The 23,524-nt window shown below is 40.4% G+C and overlaps 2 protein-coding genes across 2 annotated transcripts in view; one reads left to right on the forward strand and one right to left on the reverse strand.

Moving 5' to 3' along the window:
* The window catches only part of mtrr (5-methyltetrahydrofolate-homocysteine methyltransferase reductase), a 295,323-nt gene that overhangs the window by 156,640 nt on the left and 115,159 nt on the right, over positions 1-23,524 (reverse strand). The gene's annotated exons all lie outside the window — the stretch shown is intronic.
* sema5a (sema domain, seven thrombospondin repeats (type 1 and type 1-like), transmembrane domain (TM) and short cytoplasmic domain, (semaphorin) 5A) overlaps positions 1-23,524 on the forward strand; it is an 86,909-nt gene that overhangs the window by 18,821 nt on the left and 44,564 nt on the right. Inside the window, exons 4-8 of the mRNA XM_053342746.1 lie at positions 7,747-7,809; positions 10,981-11,079; positions 16,181-16,394; positions 17,721-18,006; positions 19,833-19,968. Of these exons, the coding sequence (XP_053198721.1) occupies positions 7,747-7,809; positions 10,981-11,079; positions 16,181-16,394; positions 17,721-18,006; positions 19,833-19,968 (798 nt within the window). The remainder of the gene's footprint in view (positions 1-7,746; positions 7,810-10,980; positions 11,080-16,180; positions 16,395-17,720; positions 18,007-19,832; positions 19,969-23,524) is intronic.

Consider the following 23,524-nt stretch of genomic DNA (forward strand, 5'->3'; position numbering starts at 1 on the left):
TAACATCCACAGAGAGAATCGAATCATATGAATTACTGAACAGAGATTAAAGATTTCTAACCTCAGGGCTAGAGCTTTTCCTTCTGCCTCTGGTGACTTGTAAAATATGTACAAAACATCCATAAATAGAATCAGCGCTCAAGTTAGCAATTATGTTTTTTTTTCAATCTGTCTTTCCTTCCCCTTCTCCCACATGTTGTCATTCACACTTTTTTTTTTTTTTTGCATCCTTTCTGTTCTTTTTCCTTTTTTCCAAGTCTTTGAGCCCACATGCCCTCCTGCAGGGCTAAGCATTTTGTGACCTGCTGAGTTACCATACAAACATTGACACATATTTCTAGGTGGTAGCAGCAAGGCTTCTTTGATGGTTAGACAACTCTTGATGTTTGCCATTTACACCCTGGAAAACCAAGGGAGAAGATGAGGAGGGAGAGAAAGAGGGGAGTGAGAAAGGCTGGATGAAGCAAAGGGAGAATGGAGGGAGCAGTGTTAGAAATCTGCCTGGAAAGGAAAATGAGAAAAACGGTCATGACAAAATAAGAAGACTGAATTTGTTGGATAGAAAGGAGTGGAGGGTGGCACACACAAATGCATCAGGGAGCAGTGAGACAACACAGAGACAGAGGGAAGAAAGAGGATAAACCCCCATAGAGAGAGACAAGGATTCATGCGAGGCTGGTCTTTTGTGGCCGCTCACTGGGACACAGATGCTTTTTAAAGATGCTCTGTGCCATCTGTGCACCCAATCATCCCTTCTTCTTTATTTCATCCTGCGCTCGACTGGCACTGCAGAATCAGCGAGGAGATTCCACCGACCCAATCAACCCCTCATCTCCAAGACATCATCTCTTTTAGAAAATAAGACCTGATAATCCCTGCCATGGCATGGGGCCAATCTAAGATGACCTATGCACTAGTCCCTGCTTTGCATTTAACTGGACCAGGGCTGTAGAGTCAAGGAGAAGGCTAAGTTCAGCAGCAGGAGTAGGAGTTTGAGGAGCATAAGTCCAATTCTTCCATTCATCTTCTTCTGAAATCTTTTTCTTTCCTTCCTTCTTTTCCGTTTCTCATCCTGATATAAAACAGGAGAGTAATTGCACAGAGATTTGGTTGCCTCTCTGTCTGGGTCGACATGTATTTGTCATTCTTATTCTTGTTGGATATGAAAGACTGTAATGAATTTCCCCTTTGGCAGCATTGCTTCACTCACATTACATGCATTGCTGATTGATCAAATAGATTTACAAGGAGATATGGTGCAGAAAGTGCCAGAATGAACAAAGAAAGTTTCAGCACAAATAGTCGTTAGTTGTTCAGTGTGTTTTATTGCAGTTGCACGGATGTTCAAAAGAGTTGCATGAGATTTTTTTTTCATGCAAAAGGAAAACAAGCTAAAAGCTACACCTACGCTTGTCTCTCTGATTTCACCCCATCCCCCTGTATCAGCCCTGTCATATAATGCCCGATGGCAGCGATTTGTTTTTGCATGGCTGGCAGCACTAACAGGGAGGCTATGTATGCTTTGACAGAGCACAAGGCTTAGCGCCGGTGTAATACAAACAGTCTATAATATGTTAAAGAGGTGAATATAATTACCATATGATCAATGACAGCCTTATCTCATCTTGCACGTACATGCATGAAACATTTATGAAAGCAGTAAAAAAGAGCCACTGAGGTCTTTTATAGCATGAAGGCAAAAGAAATCCCATCCACCTCTCCTGCCCTTGGATGCAGTATGATGAGTTGTTTTCAAGCATTCTGCGATAGAAAATGAACCCTTAATACCTGGTAGTCATACCATTATATTGTGGAGGGTTTAGAGAGTTGTGACACTTAGGGTGGTAAACACTGCTGGTCTAACTTGCTCTATTGCACATATCGAGTTGAGACTTTGAGATCGATTGAGCATGAGCCAAGCAAACGTAATCTCCTCAGTAAATGCCCTGCTTGCTTTGTGTTAATAAAAATAGAGAAAAAGACAAGAACATCAGAAAGCGGAGAGAAAGAGGACCTTTATAAGAAAAGAAAAAAAGTGATGATCTGAGAACTTTCATTGCCCGTATGTCTTCTCAGGCCACCCCTTGGATTTAGTCTTCAATAAGTCCTGAGTACAAAGGGTTCAGTCTCTTTGGAGAGATGTAAAGATTTTTCTGAGGAACTATTTACAAGACAGGGGGATACTTGCAGAATCATAAACAGTATAGGTAGAAAATCTTCCACATTACACAAATTTGCTAGCATGTGCTCAAACTGAGTGGCAAACGGGGGTTGAAGTGGGAAGAGTCAGGCCTGGAAACATGAGTCAGCTCTCCCTATGGCCTTGATTAGAGTTAATATTTGGTACTTAAAAACGTCTGCAGTGTTTCAACAGCCTGAAGAGGCCTCCCTCTCCCTGTCAACCTCTACCCTCATCCTCACTGAACTGGAAAGCATTGTCAAGAACAAAAGGTGGATACGTTTCTCCTTACTCCACTTTCGAGTGGAAAAAAGAAGACACTTAACTCTGCAATATGCTCGACTAATGAAAGAATCTATAATATAATTTAGAGCTACCATAGCCAGAGAATTAGCTGTAAAAACAGCAGCCACGAAGCCTAATGTCTTTCCTCTGTCCAGGCGGATCCCTCTTTATATCTCACATCTGTTCAGTTTTGTCCTGCCCCCTCCGTCCCTCATTCAGCTCCCTGCCCTCAACTCTTGCCAGCCTTGGGTAAACGTATCAACGCTGGCACCACCATTATCACCACCTTCTGTGGCCCAAACACTGATGAATTGGCTCTTCTGCATTTGCATTGTGTTCAGTTTCCCTTTGTGTTGCCTGGGCTGATGAATGGCCAAGCAGGCTCAACCTTGTGTTTCTGTGCCCGTGAGCTCCTCAAAAAAACTCCTTTGACGCTGTTGAAAACCCTAATACAGTAGCTTCCCCCTGCTCATTTATGACCCATTTTACCCTTGCACACCTGGTCTAATAACAGGCCACACACTTTCATGCTGCCCCTGAAAGCAGCTGCAAATTCACCAAATGCTAAGCAAAACTTTAAGAAAAAACACCCCTTTTAAGAATCCATTATTAGTGTGCTGCTTCCACGCTAAATCGAAACAGGATGCAGACAGTAAGGCTGAGTTTCCACAGAAACACTGTGACACAGCATTAGTCAATAAGCTCTGGGATGAGCAGGATCAGTTGTTTACCATTCAATAAAGCACCAGAGGAGGAGAAAATAGTGGTTATTCACTTCAGTCCCTCTCCTCCTCCACTGGCAGTCACATGAAAACACCAGACACACAGTAGCAGTTCCCTTTGGCAACAGACACTGTATGGTCTTGAGATGTATACAGCGCCTCCATTTTTCTTTTCTTCTTCTCATACTGTCATGTTGTTAGGATGGAAGGGAACTCCAAAGAAAACAAAAGGCTCTCTCCAGCCTCACGTGTTGTATTTAATGGGTCTGTCTCTCGCAATTACATTTCGTCAGGCAGACAATTAGCTCAGCTAATCAGTAGCTAACAGAGGCTGTCCTCCATAGCTCTGGAAGCATTGCTAATTCAATTACTAAAAGCCACTAACTTGGCCATTTAAATGCATAGAATAAAAAGCATCAATGGGATTGGAGATGCAGATACCAACATGCTCACTGATATAATGGAATTTGATGCCACATTTAAGCAAGAGTGCTGTGAACCTTGGGTGATGGGATCACAAAGGACAGCGTAAATAAAAATGTACACTACTGCCGAGACACATTGTGATCCGATCACTCAAATCACTTGCCAAGGTGGTCTGTGAATTTTGACCACATATCTTATTAGTGTAAGTGCTAATGCGTTTTGATCTATCACCAACAAGGATGTAACAGGAAGAGTGACAGCAAGCCAATGCCAAATGACTTTGTCCTATCAATCTCAACAGTTGTGTGTCAACTGCTTGAAACATTTTTTTTTTCTGTTAGCTAGCCCTTGCGAAAAAATCTTGACACTTGTCTGGTGACAAATTGACCTTCTAGCAGAAGTGACATAGGCAGTAACGGAATCTGAACACAAGTGGTCAGCTGGATACCTTGAAGACATATGATAGACATGAATGGCGATTTGTCTCAGCCATCCAGTTGTGTTCAGGTCACTGAAACACATTTTAAAACCAAGTGTAAACAGCCCTGCAGTAGTAAGAGGCGCAGTAGGGGGTCACTTCAACTCCAATTCATCTTTGTATGCTGCTATGATGATATGTGTAGTAACTCAGACCTACACACTTGCTCAGACATGACATCAAGACCAATTTCATGTGTAAATCTTTCAGCAGCTTACATCAGCATACATCAGTCTGAATAGTAAATATTGTGCCAGCATATAAGAAGGTAATATCAGCTATTCATAAAACAGATTAGATTTCCCCAGCAGGATTTGTCCAGCTCTTACTCACACCCCACCATTTCCTTGTAATGAGACACACAGCCAGTCATTTCACGAAGCCAGACAGCTGTCAGCAGAGAGTGTGTTCTCCGGACCCTCTTTATGCAAAATATATTCAATATCATGTCTGGAAACAGTGCTGTTTTGGAATTCAGCTCCACGGTCTTTCGCCCGTCTCACTGACTACTTCACTTTGCCCACACTGTCTCCCTTGTTCTGGTACTGGCTGACTTCTAAGTTGGACTGTTTTGTCTTTGTTGTTGTTGGGGTTTTTTTTCTGTTTGTCCCTTATTTTTCCTGCTTATGTCCTTTCCCCTTTCTCTGTCTATCTCTCTCTCTGCCCACTCTGTCCCTTCGTATCTCTCTTGCACCCACCTCATGTTGACAATAGCCCCTCAGTTTGTAGGCTGACGAGAGACAATGGTTTATCTCTGAGGATTACACCCATTGCAAGGGACAGTAGAGAAGGCAGACACACAGACTATACAGTACATACAGTATCGCCAACATTGTTTTTTCATCTGTCTCCTTCTAGATTTACATATCTCTATCACGCTTTACTTGTTCAAAAGATAATTTAGATATATTACATGTTTTATTTTCATAATTTTGGCCTTTATAGCAATTGGTAACAATTGTAGCTACCAAATTAATCTGGAAATGTGGCGACATTGCTAAGAGGCTGTCTCACAAGGCAAAAAACATGAAAAATCAAACAGTTGTAGATTCTTCATCAGCTAAACTTATTTTGTGCTCATATGCATTCCTGACCAATGACTTATGCTCATTTTTAGTTTTGCCTCCAGATAAAGTGGTTAGATAATGTGGATATATGCTAGTTTAGAATCTTTTTGTCGTCTTGCAGCTCGTACTTTTTACTAATCATATTTAATTATAGTGATTTTCCTTTGTTTGCAGATCTTAACATTTACCAAAACCAGTAAAAACGATTATGTCTTCAAATAAAGCATGATTATCCTTTAAATGTGTATCTCCTATTTCATCCTGGATGCTTTTCTCCGCATCCAATAACAGTGCCGTAATAGATTAGTTTTTTCCAATTTGGGCCAGTAACCATAATACTAAATTAGATCCTGGTCATCTTCTTTTGTCTCACCGTCTTTGTTTCCCCTCTAAATCTGTATCTCAGTCTCCTGGGTGACAAAGCCTTTGTAAAAAGTCATTGTAATGCAGCTTTCTCTGATAAAGCCAAGAATGATTATTTAACGACAGCACATTCTACACATATTTCAGCTCAAGACAGATATATCTTGGCTGAACAATAGCACGTTAATGAGTTTTTAATGTTTCTTAATGACACCGGCACTCGTCTTTGCATGACTGTGATTTTTTTCTTTACTTCGGACCATTTGAGGCAGGGCAGTCATATAGGGCGGCTTTAGTGGTCAATGAAGCCAGCACATCCCCTCGCTTACAGGCTTATGGACATCACCTTCTTCAGGAGCCATAAAGTTGATGTCTTAAAGACGTGGTGAGAATATGTGGTACTCAAAAAACTGCTTTGAACTATGTTGGATGATGATAAATCATATAATCGCCCCATAATGATAAAAGCAACCACTTTGCACCCATTAATATGATGTCACATTGTAATTTTGCATTGTATTATGATTGATTTTTACATTGAACACGAGGGAGTAAGGTTTCGGGCCATTAACAGTTTTCATTTTTTCTTTTTTCCTTTTTTTTTTACCCCCTCTCCCCATGCGATTAGTTGAAAGCACTTTCAGCGCCCACATTCAATTCAGCTGGGACTGGCTGTGCTGCTGTATGTGCAGGCTGTGTGGCTGCCCGGCCCCAGAATAGCCAGCTTTGGCCAGGAATGTGAACTGACACACACACACACACACAAACACACAGAAGGAGAGAAGCCAGCTCCCATTAATACTCCATATCTTATCCTCCCTGAATAGTACCACACACCCTAAGCTTTCTCCTCTCTCAAAGCTCCCTCCTGTTATTTGTGCATTTACGTGTGTGTGTGTGAGTGTGTACATACGGGTGTTTCTTCACCTCCAAAAGACAGAAAAGAGAAAAGCAAAGGCCTTGTCTTAAAACATACAGAGGAAACTCCCAGAGTGTTCTCAAAGAGGAAATGAAAGAAGTTCTCCAAAGTGCTGAGGGGGGTTCAGCTTTCTCCCCACCTCTTGTTCTGGTATAAAACAATCGTGATACCAAGGTGAAATGTAATATTCTCTTTCAGTTAGTGATATTTACTATATTCCCATAGAGAGCAAAGTCCTTCACCTCTGGCCACTAGCCAAGTTATTACTTCAGGAAAGTCGCCTATGTGTGACCAAAGAGAAGTTGAATAGTTTAGCTTTTTGGCGACTTTTCATGAATTACGTTAAGCGTATTATTGTGCCAGCCAATTTTCTGTTAAGTATTCCTCTCTCTGACAGTCATACGGACCTGGTGGCACTGACGACTAATTCCGCCTGTCACACGCGTGAGTGTCTTAGTGGCCGTGCTGTCTCGAGGCCAACATTCATTTCATGAATAGAGAACTTTTATCAATGAAAAAGCCCCCCCAGAGGTCATGCTGAAATTAAACAGTAGAAATCGGAGCATGCTGGTGTCCTCTCCCTTGGAGGAGATGAGTCGAGGTTTTATCTCCTTATTCCTCTCTCTCTACTCTAGTAAAATGTAAAAGGCATCCCTCTGTTTCTTCCTCACATGTAAATCATGTTGACATCCTACTCTAGGGACTTGCATGTTATGTCTTGAGATCCCTCCTTTTCCCTCACACATAAATCAAATTGGCATCTTGCTCTGTGCGCACTTGCCTTCTCGTTTCTTGAGGTCTCTGCTTGGTATGCACCTTAATTGGATTCTGTGTCTGTATTTAACATAGCTTATAAACTTGTGTGTACTGTATGTGTATGTGTGTGTGGGATTGAGGGTACAGTGAAGATGTAATGTCAAATTAATTTACCATAAGCTTCTTTTTTAATCCATTCCTCCCACACCTAAATCAAAGAATAGTCATCATGTAGAAATCCATGCTGCAGCCAGCATATCAAACTCATCGCATTATGGTTTTCAATTACATTTTCTAACTGTGTTTTCATGTCCTCTGTGGCAATTTTATTGCCAGGCTATCTCAGACAAAGTCACCAGACATCAGATTGACTTCAAAAGATGGGAATTGTGCCACAGTTGAAAGAGCTGGGCATTGTTTTGTTTGGGTTCCCAGAGTGGCATTCAGAGTGGTTCATGGTGACATGGCGCCAAATTTTTCTGATGTTTGCTTCTTCTTGATGAGAGCCTCACACTAATTTTCTCTCTCTCTCTCTCTCTCTCTCTCTGTAGGAGGCAGAGTGGCACTGTGATGAGTTCACCAAGGGAGCCTGCTTCAGCCGTGGAAAGTCTGAGGTGAGTTTAAATGATGTCTGAGCATTTCAAGTGTCACACTGTTATATTGCTTGATCAGACTTTTGTTGAGACGTTGGGATAAACAAGTTTCAAAATTTGTCTCGTATTTAACAGAAAAACCTGACTCTCCTCAGTAGGACATGTATTTCACAAATTAAGCTTGGAAATTGTTGGTTTTGGTAAGGCTGTTTAAAAGAGGTATTCCAGCTATGAGGACTGTACTGATATTAAGGTTGGGTCTTATGAGACAGAACAGATTTAAAAAAGCGATGGCCATAATGTCCCTGTGTTGGGTGGCCTGGTTAATGCCAATATCTTTCAAACTCCACACCCTGTTTGTAATGCAAAAGTCTACAGCCACACCACTGGCTCTGTGAGACTGTAGTTAGGCATCAGTACCTTAAGGTAAATGTCATTAGCATGCTATTGTGTTTACCATGTTAACACACTGGATGAAAAGTCAAGGATCACCAGACATCATCAGACACAAAAATTATGTCATGTACTATTGTTTTGTGCCAATCCGTCATGTTGATATTTCAGTGGATAATTGAAAACTTTGATCGATCCGTATTGCTTTCCTTAGAGCAGTGCCACCAGTGTGGCTCAAGATGACCCTGATGACATCATGGCTTATTTTCCCTCTCTGCAGAGCCTAGAAGATGACTGCTAAACTGATAATAATAAATCAATAATACTATGAACTAAAGGCTAGGAAGCAACCTCCACTACTGCTAAACAACTTTCTAAGCTGCAATGTCCAAAACAGCTGATAAGTATTCGATATTTTCCTGTGAGCTTGGTATGAAAATAACACATGAATGAATGATGTTTACCAGCGGAACTGGATGCCCCAGATGTTAGACTTCTCCAGCAGAGCATCAATGTTGCATAGTAGTTATGGCTATAGAATTTAAATGTTACATCTTATAGAGACAGAAATCACAGCTCTTCCGACCAATCAACACACAAAGTGATGATGAAAACAAGTGATGATGAAAACAAGTGATGATGAAACATATTAAAGCCTGAAAGCAACATGGAGCTCATTTTTCAGCGTTCACATAAATGGTCACCGGAAATCTCTGCTTTGTAAGTAGGATTGACCTGAATGAGGATTTAAATCAACTAGTATAATTAGAAAAATCCCAACCACACCTTAACACATATGTATAGACCTTACATAAAGGGAGTTCCTATTGTTGCAGCAGTTTCTTTTTGTGCAGAAGTGTATGTTTTTGTTTGTGGTTAACTACCAAACAGCTGGTTTAGAGCTGAACTTGACTCGTAGGTGAACTGCCCAGCCCTAATCCTTGGGTGTGTGTGGGTGTGTGTGTGCGTGCACCACTGTGTATTTATCCTTCTGTGAAAGGTGGTTAGGGACCTATAATAGGCATGCACGGACTGGCCAGCACAAGATAGCTGTTGTGAATTACAGACCAAAGCTTACCTCAGTCCTTGAGAGTTGCTACTGTCTGGCAGAGTCAAATTGTTTTGCTCACTGTTCCCTTCTGAGGATCAGCTCCTGTGATGTACACTAAGAATAGCATTAAAAGACTTCATTCTCCTGCAGTTGACAGGGCTTTCGATGGTTTATTACCTAGCTCAGCGCGCAACAATATACCATCGCTTAAGCTATTACACAGATACCGTGCCTGTGCTTTGAGTGAATTTACAAGTGATTGTATTCTTTTTTTTTAACTAATGCACTCGTCCTCTCTTCTCTTGTGTATTTGATTTATTTCCATTGGGAGAAGAAAGGAGAGTTAAATTGACTTGACAGGACTTGATTGCTGCCTCTGTTTTGTTTTATAATGCAAGAGCCAAGTATAACAGCCTGTGTATTACAGTATGGACGTGGAACATTTGTCAGGAAGTTTTCATAAACAAGTCAAGACTGTGAGGCTGGGCAAATATTAAATATGCCAGTATTTACCATAGAACCAAACTGCAGAGAAGAATTGAATTATGCAAAGCCCTCACAACCCACCACAATCCCTGCACACACGTGTGCGCACACACACACAAGCATACAGTACATGCTGTTCAAACAGCACAGATATATATTCGTACATAACAAGTGTTAACTGCACTAATGCACACATCTTCAGTTTTGAACAGGCACACACATAAAGACACACACACTTACTTAGGCTGTGCTTAGCACTAGGAAACAAGCTGTTTTACGAGTCAACCTCCATCTTGATAGGGGAAATAAAAGTCCCTCCCCTCCATCTCTCCTGCAGTGCCCCCCCACTCCTAAATCAGGACCCTTGAGAAGGAGAGGAGAGGGAGGTCGCCCTGGGCACCTCGAGTGGCTCAGACAATAGCTGATTTACAAGGTTTTAAATTTCTACGAGGGCCCCTCATCAACCCAGCCATGGCCCCTTTCAGATGACGGGACCCTGCACGTTTATTACCTTGTCCTAGGACAAAAACACATGCCGCTCTCTTACATGAATACTGACTGCTCTTGTTACATTTGCTATGAGTTTTGTTGATTGAAATCTCCAGCAAACATCCATGAAACCCTGACGGCAGTGTTGAGAGTTCATGACGTTCAGTGGCAATCGATCATTTGATCAATCACTCACTCTGTCATTACCGCTTTATTTGCCGCACACTCTTAGCCAAGCTGAATTGTTCGCTTGAAACCCAGGCCAAAACCTCAGAGGAGGAGTGAGCCAAGAAAAGAGTGGTGAACGTGTACTTCACCATAATTTAGAGAAGAATCTTGAATTGACTAATGTAGAGAGCAGACTAAAAAGAAACATGATTGAATGAACTATATGAGCGGCTACATTTTCATTTCACTTTTTTGACAGGTCAACAAAGCCGATGCAATTTTCTAAACTAATCCTGAGTGGTCCTCTCCCACGCCTGCTGCATTTATCTGTTCTCCACCTTATTCAGATCCCTCTCCAAATCTGGTCCCTGTTGAATTAAGATGTGACATGGCTAAGCCGTGTGGGCATTAGCCTTGATTTGACTCTGTCAAGCTTGGCCACGTTTTAGACTAGCCCTCCTGTGGTTGCAGGTGTTTGTCTCATTTATTGGCATAAAGTGTAATTTTGTCCCGCTGCCTAATGCTGCTGCTTGTCAGTGGATAGATAATGGTGCGGCTGCTAACTGCTAATGGCGATATGTGTGTTTGCTGCTGTGTTTCAACAGGAGGAGTGCCAGAACTACATCAGGGTGCTGCTGGTCAATGGGAACAGGCTGTTTACCTGTGGAACCAACGCCTTCACACCCATCTGCACCAATCGAACGGTATGAACATTAGTCCCTGTTTGTACTCTCTTGTCTTTTTTGCTTGTTTCTCCTCTGCTTTTCTTTGACTAGGTTCACATGGGTACTAATTATTCTTGCCCAATTAATGCTACTGTTACTATTTAAGTTACCATGTCCCATCTGTTTGTTTTGATTATAGTAAAGTCATTTTGCATATTTGTGTTGGCGGGCTTTTCTGCTGACATGTTTACTGTGGGCTGTGCAAGCTATTATTACAATATTATCTTATATAGACCACACTACGGCTGTTGTTTTATTAGTTTATGTTGTAATGGATTATTTCACAGGAAAGTGGTATTTGAAAATGAAGTCTTTTGTCTTTTTACTACAATAGCATTGAGCTGATCCCTCTTCATTATCTGAAGTTTCTCCAACCCGTCTATTCACTGGATGACAAATGCTCACATTAAATACAAGGATATTCTGAGATAATAGAATTACATTACAGGAACATTTTTTCTCATTATTTACATTCAATTCACAATGATAAAGCACTGCTTTGTCAAAACTAAATGGAGGGGAAAGAAAAAAGAAACATGCAAGGTTAATTAAAGCAATAGACATTTTAGGAAGCATGAGCATCTTGCTAAGAGTTAGATGTGCTAGTCTAGCTCTGCCCAAAGTTTAGAAAATCCACCTACTAGCACCTCTAAACTTTACTAATGAACACATCATGTCCCTTTTGAGTAATCCATACAGAAATGTAAAAATGTTGTAGTTTTATGAGGAGGTTATACACCACTATTCCTTGGTTGGACCAATCCCCCGAAGTCTGCGAGGCTGCCAGGCAACATGCAGAAATTTGGAGGAGTTTGCTGTCACTATTGTCCAACTTTTGCTGTAACAAGATGTACTGCGTTTGTACAAATTTTTCTGGGACAGTTATGTTGTTCACTGAGAAAAAAATAGCCTTTTTATCCCTCAAAAGTCTCCCATCTATGTTGAAGTGCAGTATTAAAGTTGACAGCAGCCATAGTTGCTGAGCTTATTTTTCTTTTTCTGTAATATGTGTCACATTTGTTAGTCAGTGCTGACTGCAAATGGATATTATAACACATGTCACTCATGGAATGCAATTCCAAAGTCATTATCTTGGAAAAACAGATTGTTTTGTCAAGCTGGGTGAGCCTGATAGTATTGCAAATATATATAACTATCAATGTCAGAAGCAAAGGTCAAGGTTGATCAGCACATTTAATCAAGGTGTGACTGAGGCATGATGTTAATATCACAGGATTTACTCAATGATTTCGCTGTTGCTGCTATGCAGTCAGGGATGGTAGACTTATTTCTTATTAAGTCATGTTAACTCACACTTGTTAAACATCATGATCAAAATATTGTCTTAAGCTCATTACTCCCAGTAATCATAGTCTACAAGTAAACATACTTCTTGTCTCATCTATGCTGTTATGCCCCTCTTCTTGAGTCACTGCAATTACTTAGCTTCTTTTGAATCACATTATCTTCGCCTGTATTTGATTCAAGTGCAGTTCGATGTTTTCACCACTCTCTCTCTCATGCTTCTACAAATTCGCTTTAGCTCTTAATCCCGTGTTTTAAAGGGATGTGTAGTTAAAATATTCAGTTTGAATCGCTATTGTGTTTCAGCAGGCTCTTGACACAGAAAGGGCACAAGATTTCTATGTGTATTAAGCACTAGTTTATAACCTTGTGCTACCCTTTCCTTTTTATTACAGTAGCATGCAGTGCTAATAACCATGTTTCTGTTTAAATGAAGTGTCAGGATAGAAACTTTTTAATCCACTTTTTAAGTGACACTACCCACTGAAGTAAAGTATAGACCAACATTTTAAATGTCAAGAGTACTGTGCTTACCTTAGAACAGCTATCGAGCCATGTCAAATATCTGTGTCAGTCTCCTGGGTTTCAGAGGAGGAGGAGGCAGGAGTTTACTATTAAGATGGCATTTGTTTTTGTCCAAAAGCACTGCATCCAAAGGTCACAGGCTCATAATGACTGTTTACCACTGTGAAAATACATATAGTTGAAATGTCATGACATTATTATAGCTGTATTTCATCAAGCGCTGTCATATTTACCCACTGAACGTCTGTTAATATGAAACACTAGTTGGACATGGCAACAGCAGTGGAATCACGCTCGGACAAATTTGCTATCAGCGGTGATGGATGAACAGAGAGGGTACAGAATATTTTATTAGTTTAATAAGCGCTGTGTGGCTACAGATTAAACAGCTGTAATTTCACTGATTTTTAGACATGCTGCCACTGATGATGATGACAATAATGGCGGTAATGATAGTGATCATGGCTTTTCATGGGGGAGAGAAGCAAGGCCGATGCTTTTATACAAAAAAAGAGCAATTTTTGTAAAGAAGAGGCTGTGTGAATGTACTGTTTGGTTTCATTACAGAGTGATGAATGTGTGGATATGTGTGTATAGTATTTTGCCAAATTGAATATCAAATTAATTAAATACATTAATTTTTACTAATTTCTATAAGAACTATAGAAACCCCCAACACACACTCTCTGTATTATCACCAATGAATCTAGGAAAGTCTTCATAATTATAATTCATAACAAGAAAATATTAAATCAAATGTACTGCAGCAAAGTTTCTGTGTCGTGGCTTTAAAAAAAATCATGCTTCCACTTCCAAATACTTTGAATGTTGCAGTATAATTGCAATTTTAAAAGAAATGTCTCATACTTTATTGGTTGAAAAATATTTAAATTGTAAACTTAAATTGTAACTTCATTTCCATATTGATCTACTAATGATGTTCGTACTGTATGGTCAGAGTGGTGATCATAAAAATGATAATGATTGTAGTTGCACTATTGGATGCAGCGATAGTAAGGCTTGTGACAATAAAGTTGAAGTAATTGTTTATTTTTATTTATTTGGCTCTCACCATTTTAACAGCTATTTGTCCACAGGAACAAATGCTGCTGAATTACTAAAGCAATGACATGTAATTCATTTTACAATGTTCGCTCACCTGCAACTCGATCTGTAGACTATACAGTCCACATTACCCATGTCTCTCCTTCCAGGTTCTCGTGGGATGTCGTCACTGATCGGTGTAATTAGGCTACTCAGTCATACAGTTCATGCCCCTTCCTGACTGTCAAATATCACAAAAATCAGCATCAGTATCGTTGAGGTTTGTCCCAGCTTTAATCTTAAGATGAAGAGTTGGCACAAATCAAAGAAGTTGAGTTCGATATCTACTCACACTTGCATAACAGATAGCTTCAAGAATGGGTCATTTGTTAGCCATCCACAGTGGAAAATCCTGTCTGCTAACTGATCTCGAATTACCTTTGCATAAAAGTTATGGCTAGATTTCCTGTTATGGCATGTAACTAAAAATTCTCCCAATATCCACAACAGCATCTCAGTAGCACTTCACATAGCAACCAGTTGGCTCTCACAGCAGTCTGTCTAAGCTGTGAACTGTCTCTGAAAAGTCTCTATCGGAGGCATTCAAAGTCATGTCAGTGTCCTACTCACACAGCTGCTTGCTGTTTTACAAAGACGACTTTCATCTCGCTTCCTCAATATGCATTGGATGCACTGCAGTGTATCTTTTTTATCACCCTTCTTCTTGTTTTATTTAAAGACCCAGTTGACCTAAACACGTCTATTCCGGCCCACAGAATAAGTCCCGTCAATACCAGGCTTTCATCTCAGGCTGGCACAGAACAGACAGAGCTGCACTGTTTTGTTGTGGCCTGGGTGGAGTAGAGGTGGCAGGAGTTAACAGAACCCTTGATCCAAATCGACCGGCTCCAGGAAATTGGCCAAAGAACTCGTCTTTTTTCCCCCCAACACACACGCTGAATTGGGTCTGGCCCCCTGTGTGGAAGAGCTGTCTACAGATTATTCAGTGACTGGAAATGTGAAAATGTGAGAGGAGAGGAGAGATTGAGACTTTCCATCTTTCAAGAATGTGCTGTCACTAAGGGACTTCTGCAACCAGTGATGAGTCAAAAATATGGAATCTTGATTGATAGAGAAGTAATTGCAAATAGAATAATTTTAATGATCATTTGGGGATTTCAAAACCTAACAAAAAAGTAAAGTTTTTTTTACACTTTGTGTAATGGAGTTTCCCTCAGAGTTAAGATGAACTTGGAAAGAAGCACAAACCATGAGCTAATCCCCATATGCTCTGTTTACGTTTGCATCATAAAATATAATTACATCTTGGATTTAAAAAATGTATTGCTCCTTTTTCTTTTCGAGGCTGAGTCACTGAGCTATGGCCTCTTTTTTTTGTAAGTAGGAACCAGTGCAGTGTGTCAAGGCTAAGCCAGGGTCATGCTGTAAAGTATTTTTAAGCGCAGAGCTGGATTTGGCCTCATATTCAAAGACAGAAAGCAAGGGAAGATGGCATCTCACATCAAGCCTCTTTTGATGAACACAGGGAGGTTTCTGACAGATGTGGTATAATAATGTTATAAGCAACCAAACAGCTGGTTATCCTACACAGACATCAGGAAACAAACCAAGGAAATTGTGCAGCCAAAAGTAATTTCATTTAAGGAGCCTGTGTTAGGAATTTTATTGGTTTCTTAACAGGTGGTTTCTTACCATTGAACTTGAAGCAGCTGGTCTCTTTGTGTGTTTTGTGCTGCTAATGATTCCAAATGTTTTCTCTGATTATGTTCCTTGCTCCTGAAGGTTTCGCTTGTATATATCTTTGTGTGTGTTTCACGGTAGATGTAAACCAAACAAAACATAATGAGATGAGGTATTTTTTTTTATCTGCACGATTTGCATATTGGCAGCAACAAACAATGCATTACCAGACTTCTCTGGTTTGCATTTTAATGTTGCCCTTTGATACGCTGTCTTATATTTTTTCGAGGTTTTCTACAGTGATCTATTTTTTAGAAAAAAAGAAGAAAATGCATCCTATCCCAGAGCGTATTGCATCTTATTGCTTCAGTCTCTCAAAGGATACTCCTGTTACAAATAATCAATTGTTTTCTTTTAGCTGTGTCCAGGCAACATCTGTGTCTTGTCAATACCTATTTCCCCTCTTCCCATTATAAACCGTCCATACTCTTTCTCTGTGTTGCAGCTGACAAATCTGACCGAGATTCACGATCAGATAAGTGGAATGGCTCGGTGTCCCTACAACCCCCTTCACAACTCCACCGCCCTTATCACCTCCAGTGGGGAGCTTTACGCAGCCACGGCTATGGACTTCTCTGGGCGAGACCCTGCCATCTACCGCAGCCTGGGCGGCCTGCCACCACTGCGCACCGCCCAGTACAACTCCAAGTGGCTCAATGGTAGGGAGCTAGGGTGCAGATGGAGATGACACAGTGTGTATAAATGGAGAGGAGTCAACAGTTGTGCAGTTAGATAAAGATAAAGAGACATGTTTAAATAAAAAGAAACACAAATGAAGAATAAAATAGTCATTTGGCTTTCCCACTTCACAGCAGCTGGTGGGGATTCAGTGTTTTGCTCAAGGATACTTATGCACGGCAGATGTTTATCTGACATGGGACTTAGACTTAGCATTCTCTAGTTGAAGGATTGTATTCCTCCTCAAATCACCACTGTGGCACACCAAGTAGTGTAGCAAATACTGAAAAAGAAGAGCCTCTCCTCATAATTGCTCAGTTGCCTTTTGTCAGTAAAACTATTATTTCTAAAGTTACTAAGCAACTAGAAAATCTTTATATTTATCTCAATCTTTCTTTGAGTAGCATAAAATTGTGAATTCTCCCAAAAATCAATGTCTTTCTTCCCTGAAAGCTCAGACCTACTTCTAGCACTAACTGCCTCATGCAGCCTCAGTGCAGAATGGAGAACTTCAGACAGCTTATGGTGTCCAGCCTACAAAGGAGCAGGTCAATCAGTGTCTTGTCAGCAAGTGACTTTTATCTGATTCACATTTAAGCTAAATTGAAAAAATAAATTAAAAGCCACTACATACATTGCTTTGCAGCAACCTCTGGGAAAAGGCTTAATAACTAATTTTATGGCGAATTGATTTTTTTTCCCTCTGTCTCCCCCTGCACTGCCCTCCAAAGGTGCAGAAGAGAAGAGGATTGAAATAAGGAGGAGGGGGAAACACTTTCATTTAAAGATGAATTAACTCACTGCCAGCGAGAATAAAGTGCGCGGTTTAGATCCAATAATGTCATACATAAAGATGAACGCCTTAGCTGTGACAGTGTCGTGGAGGTCGCATGTTTCAGAAAGGGTGAGAGCTATTATGCTACAACTGTTTTGGTCATTTCTCTTCCTAACCTTTAGGTTTGGGGAATGAAAAATGAGTTTTCTTATTACAACACAATGCCATTAATAACATGGCCTGTAGTTATTAATCCCGATCACCTGCTGTTGTGTGGGCTGCACACTCGCTCACACTGTGAGTCAGTCAGTTATAACACACATCCATCCCACCCACTCTCCTACTCCCTTTCACGCCCACAATCTTAAATGTTTTCCTTTTTTGTATTTCTTTCTCCTCCTTTCTCTGCACTTCATCTGTCTTTTTTGCTCTCTTCAATTCTTCTCTCTACATCCCCTCTCTTTTTCTGACATGCATTCTCACATTCATTTTTCCCTGCTAACTTCCTCTGCTGTTATATCTCCTTCAACAGAACCAAACTTTGTCTCCTCCTATGATATTGGCAACTTCACCTACTTCTTCTTCCGGGAAAATGCGGTGGAGCATGACTGTGGTCGGACAGTGTTTTCCCGTGCCGGGCGCGTCTGTAAGAATGACATCGGAGGCCGCTTTCTCCTGGAGGATACATGGACCACCTTCATGAAGGCCAGGCTGAACTGCTCACGTCCAGGAGAAATCCCCTTCAACTACAATGAGCTGCAGGGAACGTTCTACCTGCCTGAGCTGGAGCTGCTCTATGGCATTTTTACTACTAATGTGTGAGTGGAAATTATAATAAAATAAATAAATAAATAAATAATAATAATAATAATAAATAATAAAATTACGACAAATTCCAATTCTTTGGAAACAAACATACTTTGCTAAACATCTTTATGTGGTTTCATTTAAAGGGGGCCTATTATGGTTTTTAGGGCTGCTAATGAAGCTCTGCTAATTTGGTGTAGAATGTTCCATTTCCTGTAAATTCTTCTCAACTAAAATCTCCCATTATTTAGTCATTTAAAAGCTTTTAATATGTAGCATTAAAGCAGAAAATGTTGGGTTTGTATCAGCGGTAACTTACCATGACTGATACAGCTGCCCTTTGGCAGGCTTCTGCAAAAACTGGCCAATTAGAACAGACTGATCTCTTCGGGAGGGGGGACCTTAAAGAAACAGGAGCTAACACAGTTTTTTTTAACTATGAATGATGTAAAACTATTCTAGTGGAGTCCCAGAATAAAAATATACAGCTGGAAATAAGCATAAATTTGTCGCCTTTGACAAATTTCTCTTTTGACAAATTCGTTTTCAATCAGTGATTTCTTTGAAAATTATTATAATTTGCATCCAACTTCTTTGAAGGAAATCCAGCTTTAGTAAATAAACAGTCTAAGTCAATTATCTTTTTTTTTTCAATTAGCAAAAATGTAATTGTAGAGCCAGTTACGTGGTTCTATTTGATAGTGTGTATAATTTGCACTGTGACGAATGTACCAAATGTAGACTCATCGCATGTGGTCGGATATCATTTGTTAAAAATGCCGTCAGATTTTCTGTTTTTGAAGTATTGTTCTTAATGCACCTAGGAAATAGCTTCATGAATAATTCAGTGCATTTGGCATCACATCACACGTGTTTATGTAAATAGACAACTTGCCTGCATACATGTTAACTTGCCATGTGACCTTTTTGCACCATGCACACTGACTACATAAAATGTATTGACATACAGTATAACATGGCCATGTGGACCTTTCTGAATTGCCAGTCCTACATACACCCAAACCAGCAACACTTAAACAAGCTGTTATTTCAATTTAAATGCTGAAAGAAGCTTATCATCATTTACTGAAAGTGTAGTCGGTATCATGCTCATAAGAGATGGTACGCATCCATGGATAAAAACTATTATTTTCACAAACATTACAACCCTCTCTTCTTTTTGTCTCTCCATCTTTCTTTTTTTTCTTTCCCATACACACAAACATGCACTCATGTGCACACACGCACGCCTACAGACCATTATTAAAAGCTGAGTAATCTATTCTTTATGGTCAATGCCTTCACATTGCTGAAAAAGAAGTCTTTTGAAGGGTATTGGAAACATTTCTCCCTGCAGGCACAGAGTTTAATGAACAGCCGCATTGGATTATAATTCACATCGCCCAAGTCTCACAGTTTGAGTTGAGAGTTAATACTCTCATTCTTTACTTTCTCTTCAGTGGGAGGAGACCGGTACTTGTTGAAACTGACAGCTTAAAAAGTCAAAGCTGTATTTCAGGCTCCAGATCTGTACAGTTAATCAGACAAGTCGAACAGCTTAATAGTGTCCTTTTCCTGGATTTATAATCGAAAAATGACGATCACTTACATCAGCATCTGTGTCTGTCTGTCCGGTGTTTGATTTGTATTGTTGGCTGAAAGCAGTTCAAACAAATACAAACATACAGAGGTCAGTCTTACAAATACAAAATCTGAACAGTCTCCTGCTAGTGTATAGGTGTATTTTTCTACATGTATTTCTACTAATACTTCTCTCTCTTCCTCTCCTCTTCCTTTATTGGGTTTCTCTTCCCTTTTTTCTGTTCCTGACATTCAGCAACAGCATTGCTGCATCTGCTGTGTGTGCCTTCAATCTCAGTGCCGTATCACAGGTTTTCCATGGGCCCTTCAAATACCAGGAGAACTCCCGGTCAGCCTGGCTGCCCTATCCCAACCCCAACCCAGACTTTCAGGTAACAAAAATATAGAGAAGCTTTTCTTGCCATGTCTGATTTGAGACTCAGCAGCTCAGAAACAATCCAAACATTGAGAGAAATGTCCAGTAAGGCAGTTTATGAATCATGCTGTAGTCCAGTATAGTCAAGTTATAGCCCAGAGCTAATAATTAATGATCATGTCTTCATGCTTGAGGTAATTTAGACCAACATACTTCCCAGTCAGCCAAACAGTATGTGTGGCTGGGTGCATGCCTAAGGTAATTTGCATCTGTGTGTGTGTGTGTGTGTGTGTGTGTGTGTGTCCCAATACATAAATGTGTGTCCGTTCTGATGAGCAGCCCCAGCAAACTCCTCACTCTCATTAATTTCCTCTTTGTTTCAATCAACCATCTCTCTGCTCATGAACACACACATAACGACTGCTCGTTATAAAATCCAGTGGTTTTTACAATGGCACAATCATTCCTTTAAAATGTCTCATAACCTTGTTCTGTGAACTGAAGTCCGTCGTAATAAACTATCCTTGCTTTGCACAAGTGGCCCTTTATGTTTATATCCCTTCTTAAAAACCCGTAGGGGCAAAATGAGCGAAGCTGGTGCACCTTATCCCGATTTGAGGAGCTGCTCCTTACTGACGACACAGAGGGAATGTTTTAATAGCAGAAGAAATGGCTCTCATGGAACGGGCTTAGCTGATAGTGAGGGAGCTAATCCATGCAGCTCTCCATGAGGGATTGAATTCCCTCTGAGGCCTGGCTGCCAATGGGTGACACACGCCTCACTTCCACACATGTTCCCCATCACAGGCCCTCGATCATGTTTCTGTCAGGCCAGCAGATGCATGAGCATTTGGAGAAGTTGCACACACACATTATCTATAATGACATGCTCAAGCAGAAAAAAAGTAGATGAAATGCTCATGCAGAAAATGCGCTAGCTGTGACAGTTTACTAAAAAAAAAAAGCATATGCACTCACCCGTAACTCTAACATAGAAAGTATCTCACTGCCATCATGCATTCACATGTCAGCATATCACTGCTAGCTGAGTAAAATTTACTGTCCTTTAAGAAAAAACAATTTTCCCCTATCTGGTCAATGCTGACCGTAGATTTATCCTGTTCAGCATACAGTAGGTGCTTCACAGACGGGTGTCTATAAACCATAGGCTTTTATGATGCTGTGTTCCTCAAGGATAAACCAGGATCAGCTTTTCCTCTCTGTCCCCATCTCTCCACTTAAGCTCAGGCACAATAGCTGCTCCTCACCGCTGGACCGATGCACACTTTATCTAGGTTTCAGTGACATCTTCATCAAGCATTTGTCAATGTTGGAGGATTAGATTTACGAGCACAGGATTTATAGTCTGACCATTTTTTCTTTGGTGCTTTGCGCACACTCAACTACACACAGGTACATGCACAGATATGCACCTACAGGAAATCTGCACCCATAAAAGTCACTGGCTATGTGCATGTCTTTGGACGTAAATGCGTTCACAAAATTAGTGGGATATATATTGCTGCCAAATAGGGATAATTATGACTGTGAACTCATCACTCAACACACACAATGGTCATTGATTGAGAGCTTAATTCCCCCGTCTGTCTGCAGAGAAAATCCCCCCATTTATTTGAACCACACGGATTGATCCTGCTGGGTTTATTCAGGCTATGAGTCATGTTCGTTGTGCGTTAGGAGCTAATACTGTCTCTGTGTTGTATAGGTTTTCTGTCACACTGTAATTGCTTACTGTAAAAAGGCATTCGTTCCTAAGCTCCATATGTAGGGAAATATGCTAACTTTAAGCCAAATGCTGATGGAAGATTTTGTTATCTTATCATTTCAAGTGCAGCAAAAACAAAGCAAAAAGTGTGAGTTTTTTGTGATCATTTGGAGCCAAAACTGACAAAATATTGTAATCAGATCTTACTGGGATGCTGAAAGTTTGAATAACCCAGGAGGCATATTAAACAAAAACCCATTTTGCAAAAACATGCTGTAAAACAGCCCAATTTTTGCAGTGACACTTATCATCTTGGCAGAGCAAACTGCGCTGATGATGAGTAAGACAGCTGAGTGTTGAATGGGCCCTCAGCCAAATGATGGTTCTGTCCCTCACCTTGACTTTACTGGGGAAATCAAACATCCATCACTCCCTACATTCATGGATGTCATAGACCTCCATTGGTCAGCATGCCTATCTTTGTCTTGCTCTGGCAGAAAGACAATCATGCAGATACTTCAGGATTCGCACACATGCACGCAATGCAAGGACAAATGCATCAAGGGTGAACCACAATAAGCAACCTGAGACATTTGTTATTATATAGCCCACACCACATATGGGCTACAAATTTTTGCCATAAGCAAGAGGAACAAGTGCACACACATACACAGTGTTGCATTTTCCTGTCCTTCAGGCCTTTAATGTCCCATCTCCTGATGTGGTGAGGGCACTGATCCATCACCCATCCCGGGGAAGCCCTCCATGATTCTCACATGTCAGCCCAGGGAAGGCCAGGCATTGATCTGTATAAAGTGTCTGTGCCGTTACTACTGTAGCTAGCCAGTGGGAACTAATCGCCACCCAAGGTCCAGTCTCAGCTAAGTATGACCAGGGTGTATATTGCGAGCCTGGAGCACATTCATTTAGTGCCTCTGTGACACTATGTTTAAAACAAAGACAGTTATGTGGATTACTGTAATTGTCAAGCACAGCTTATTTTGGTAGACTATTCTTTGTGGATGAGCCTTCAATCCACAATCCTGACCCCAGCCTGGGACTTCTTTTACTGAAAAGGACATGCATGGTTAGCTTTACTCATCCAGCTCTCCCTCAGCTGGACTGGCTTTATGCCTCACCTTGCTCTTGCTCTACTTCCCTTTGCTGCAGTGTGCTCGTAGAGCTACAAAGCATCATAATGATATAATCTGCCCCTGATAGCAAAATATAAGATTCTATATAATTCCAGTCATAACAATTGGGACCTCTGTTCAAGATCGTATACTTTTTGATTCATAAAAATAAAAAGTTTAAAGTAAATAATGTCATTTGAACTAAAGAAATGAACAGAGATGTTGATATTACTTTAATATTAAAAACACAACCTTCAGCAGCACAAAAGTATAAATTACACTTCTGACCCCTTAAAGCATCCTGTTTTTAACTCCCATTTGGCGAGGGTGCACATTATTAAAGTCCTTTTCATAAATGAACTCTGGGAAATATCTTGCATATCAGATATTTCACATTATAAGCAAGTGCTGTGGCACTGACTTTGCTATGGTAGCAAAACTCTACGGGGACACAAAATGAGAACTTGGAGTCAACAATGCTTGATAAAACCAAATTAATCTGTGATGTTGAAATCTATGTACTTATGTGAGAGACTTCTGTTATTGCAGCTGCAGTGTTTTATAGGCATCTGCTACTATTTTGGGCACGAGTCATTTTGTTACTTTGGTTTTGGGGGAGTCATTTAGAGAAAGCATTATTTTTCATAATATTATAAATAGCATTAATGAAGCTCTGAAAATGAAAACCTTTTTAAGATATTAGCGTATTTTTG

This window comes from Scomber japonicus, chromosome 21 (assembly GCF_027409825.1).
Source record: "Scomber japonicus isolate fScoJap1 chromosome 21, fScoJap1.pri, whole genome shotgun sequence".
In the NCBI taxonomy this organism is placed as follows: Eukaryota; Metazoa; Chordata; class Actinopteri; order Scombriformes; family Scombridae; genus Scomber; species Scomber japonicus.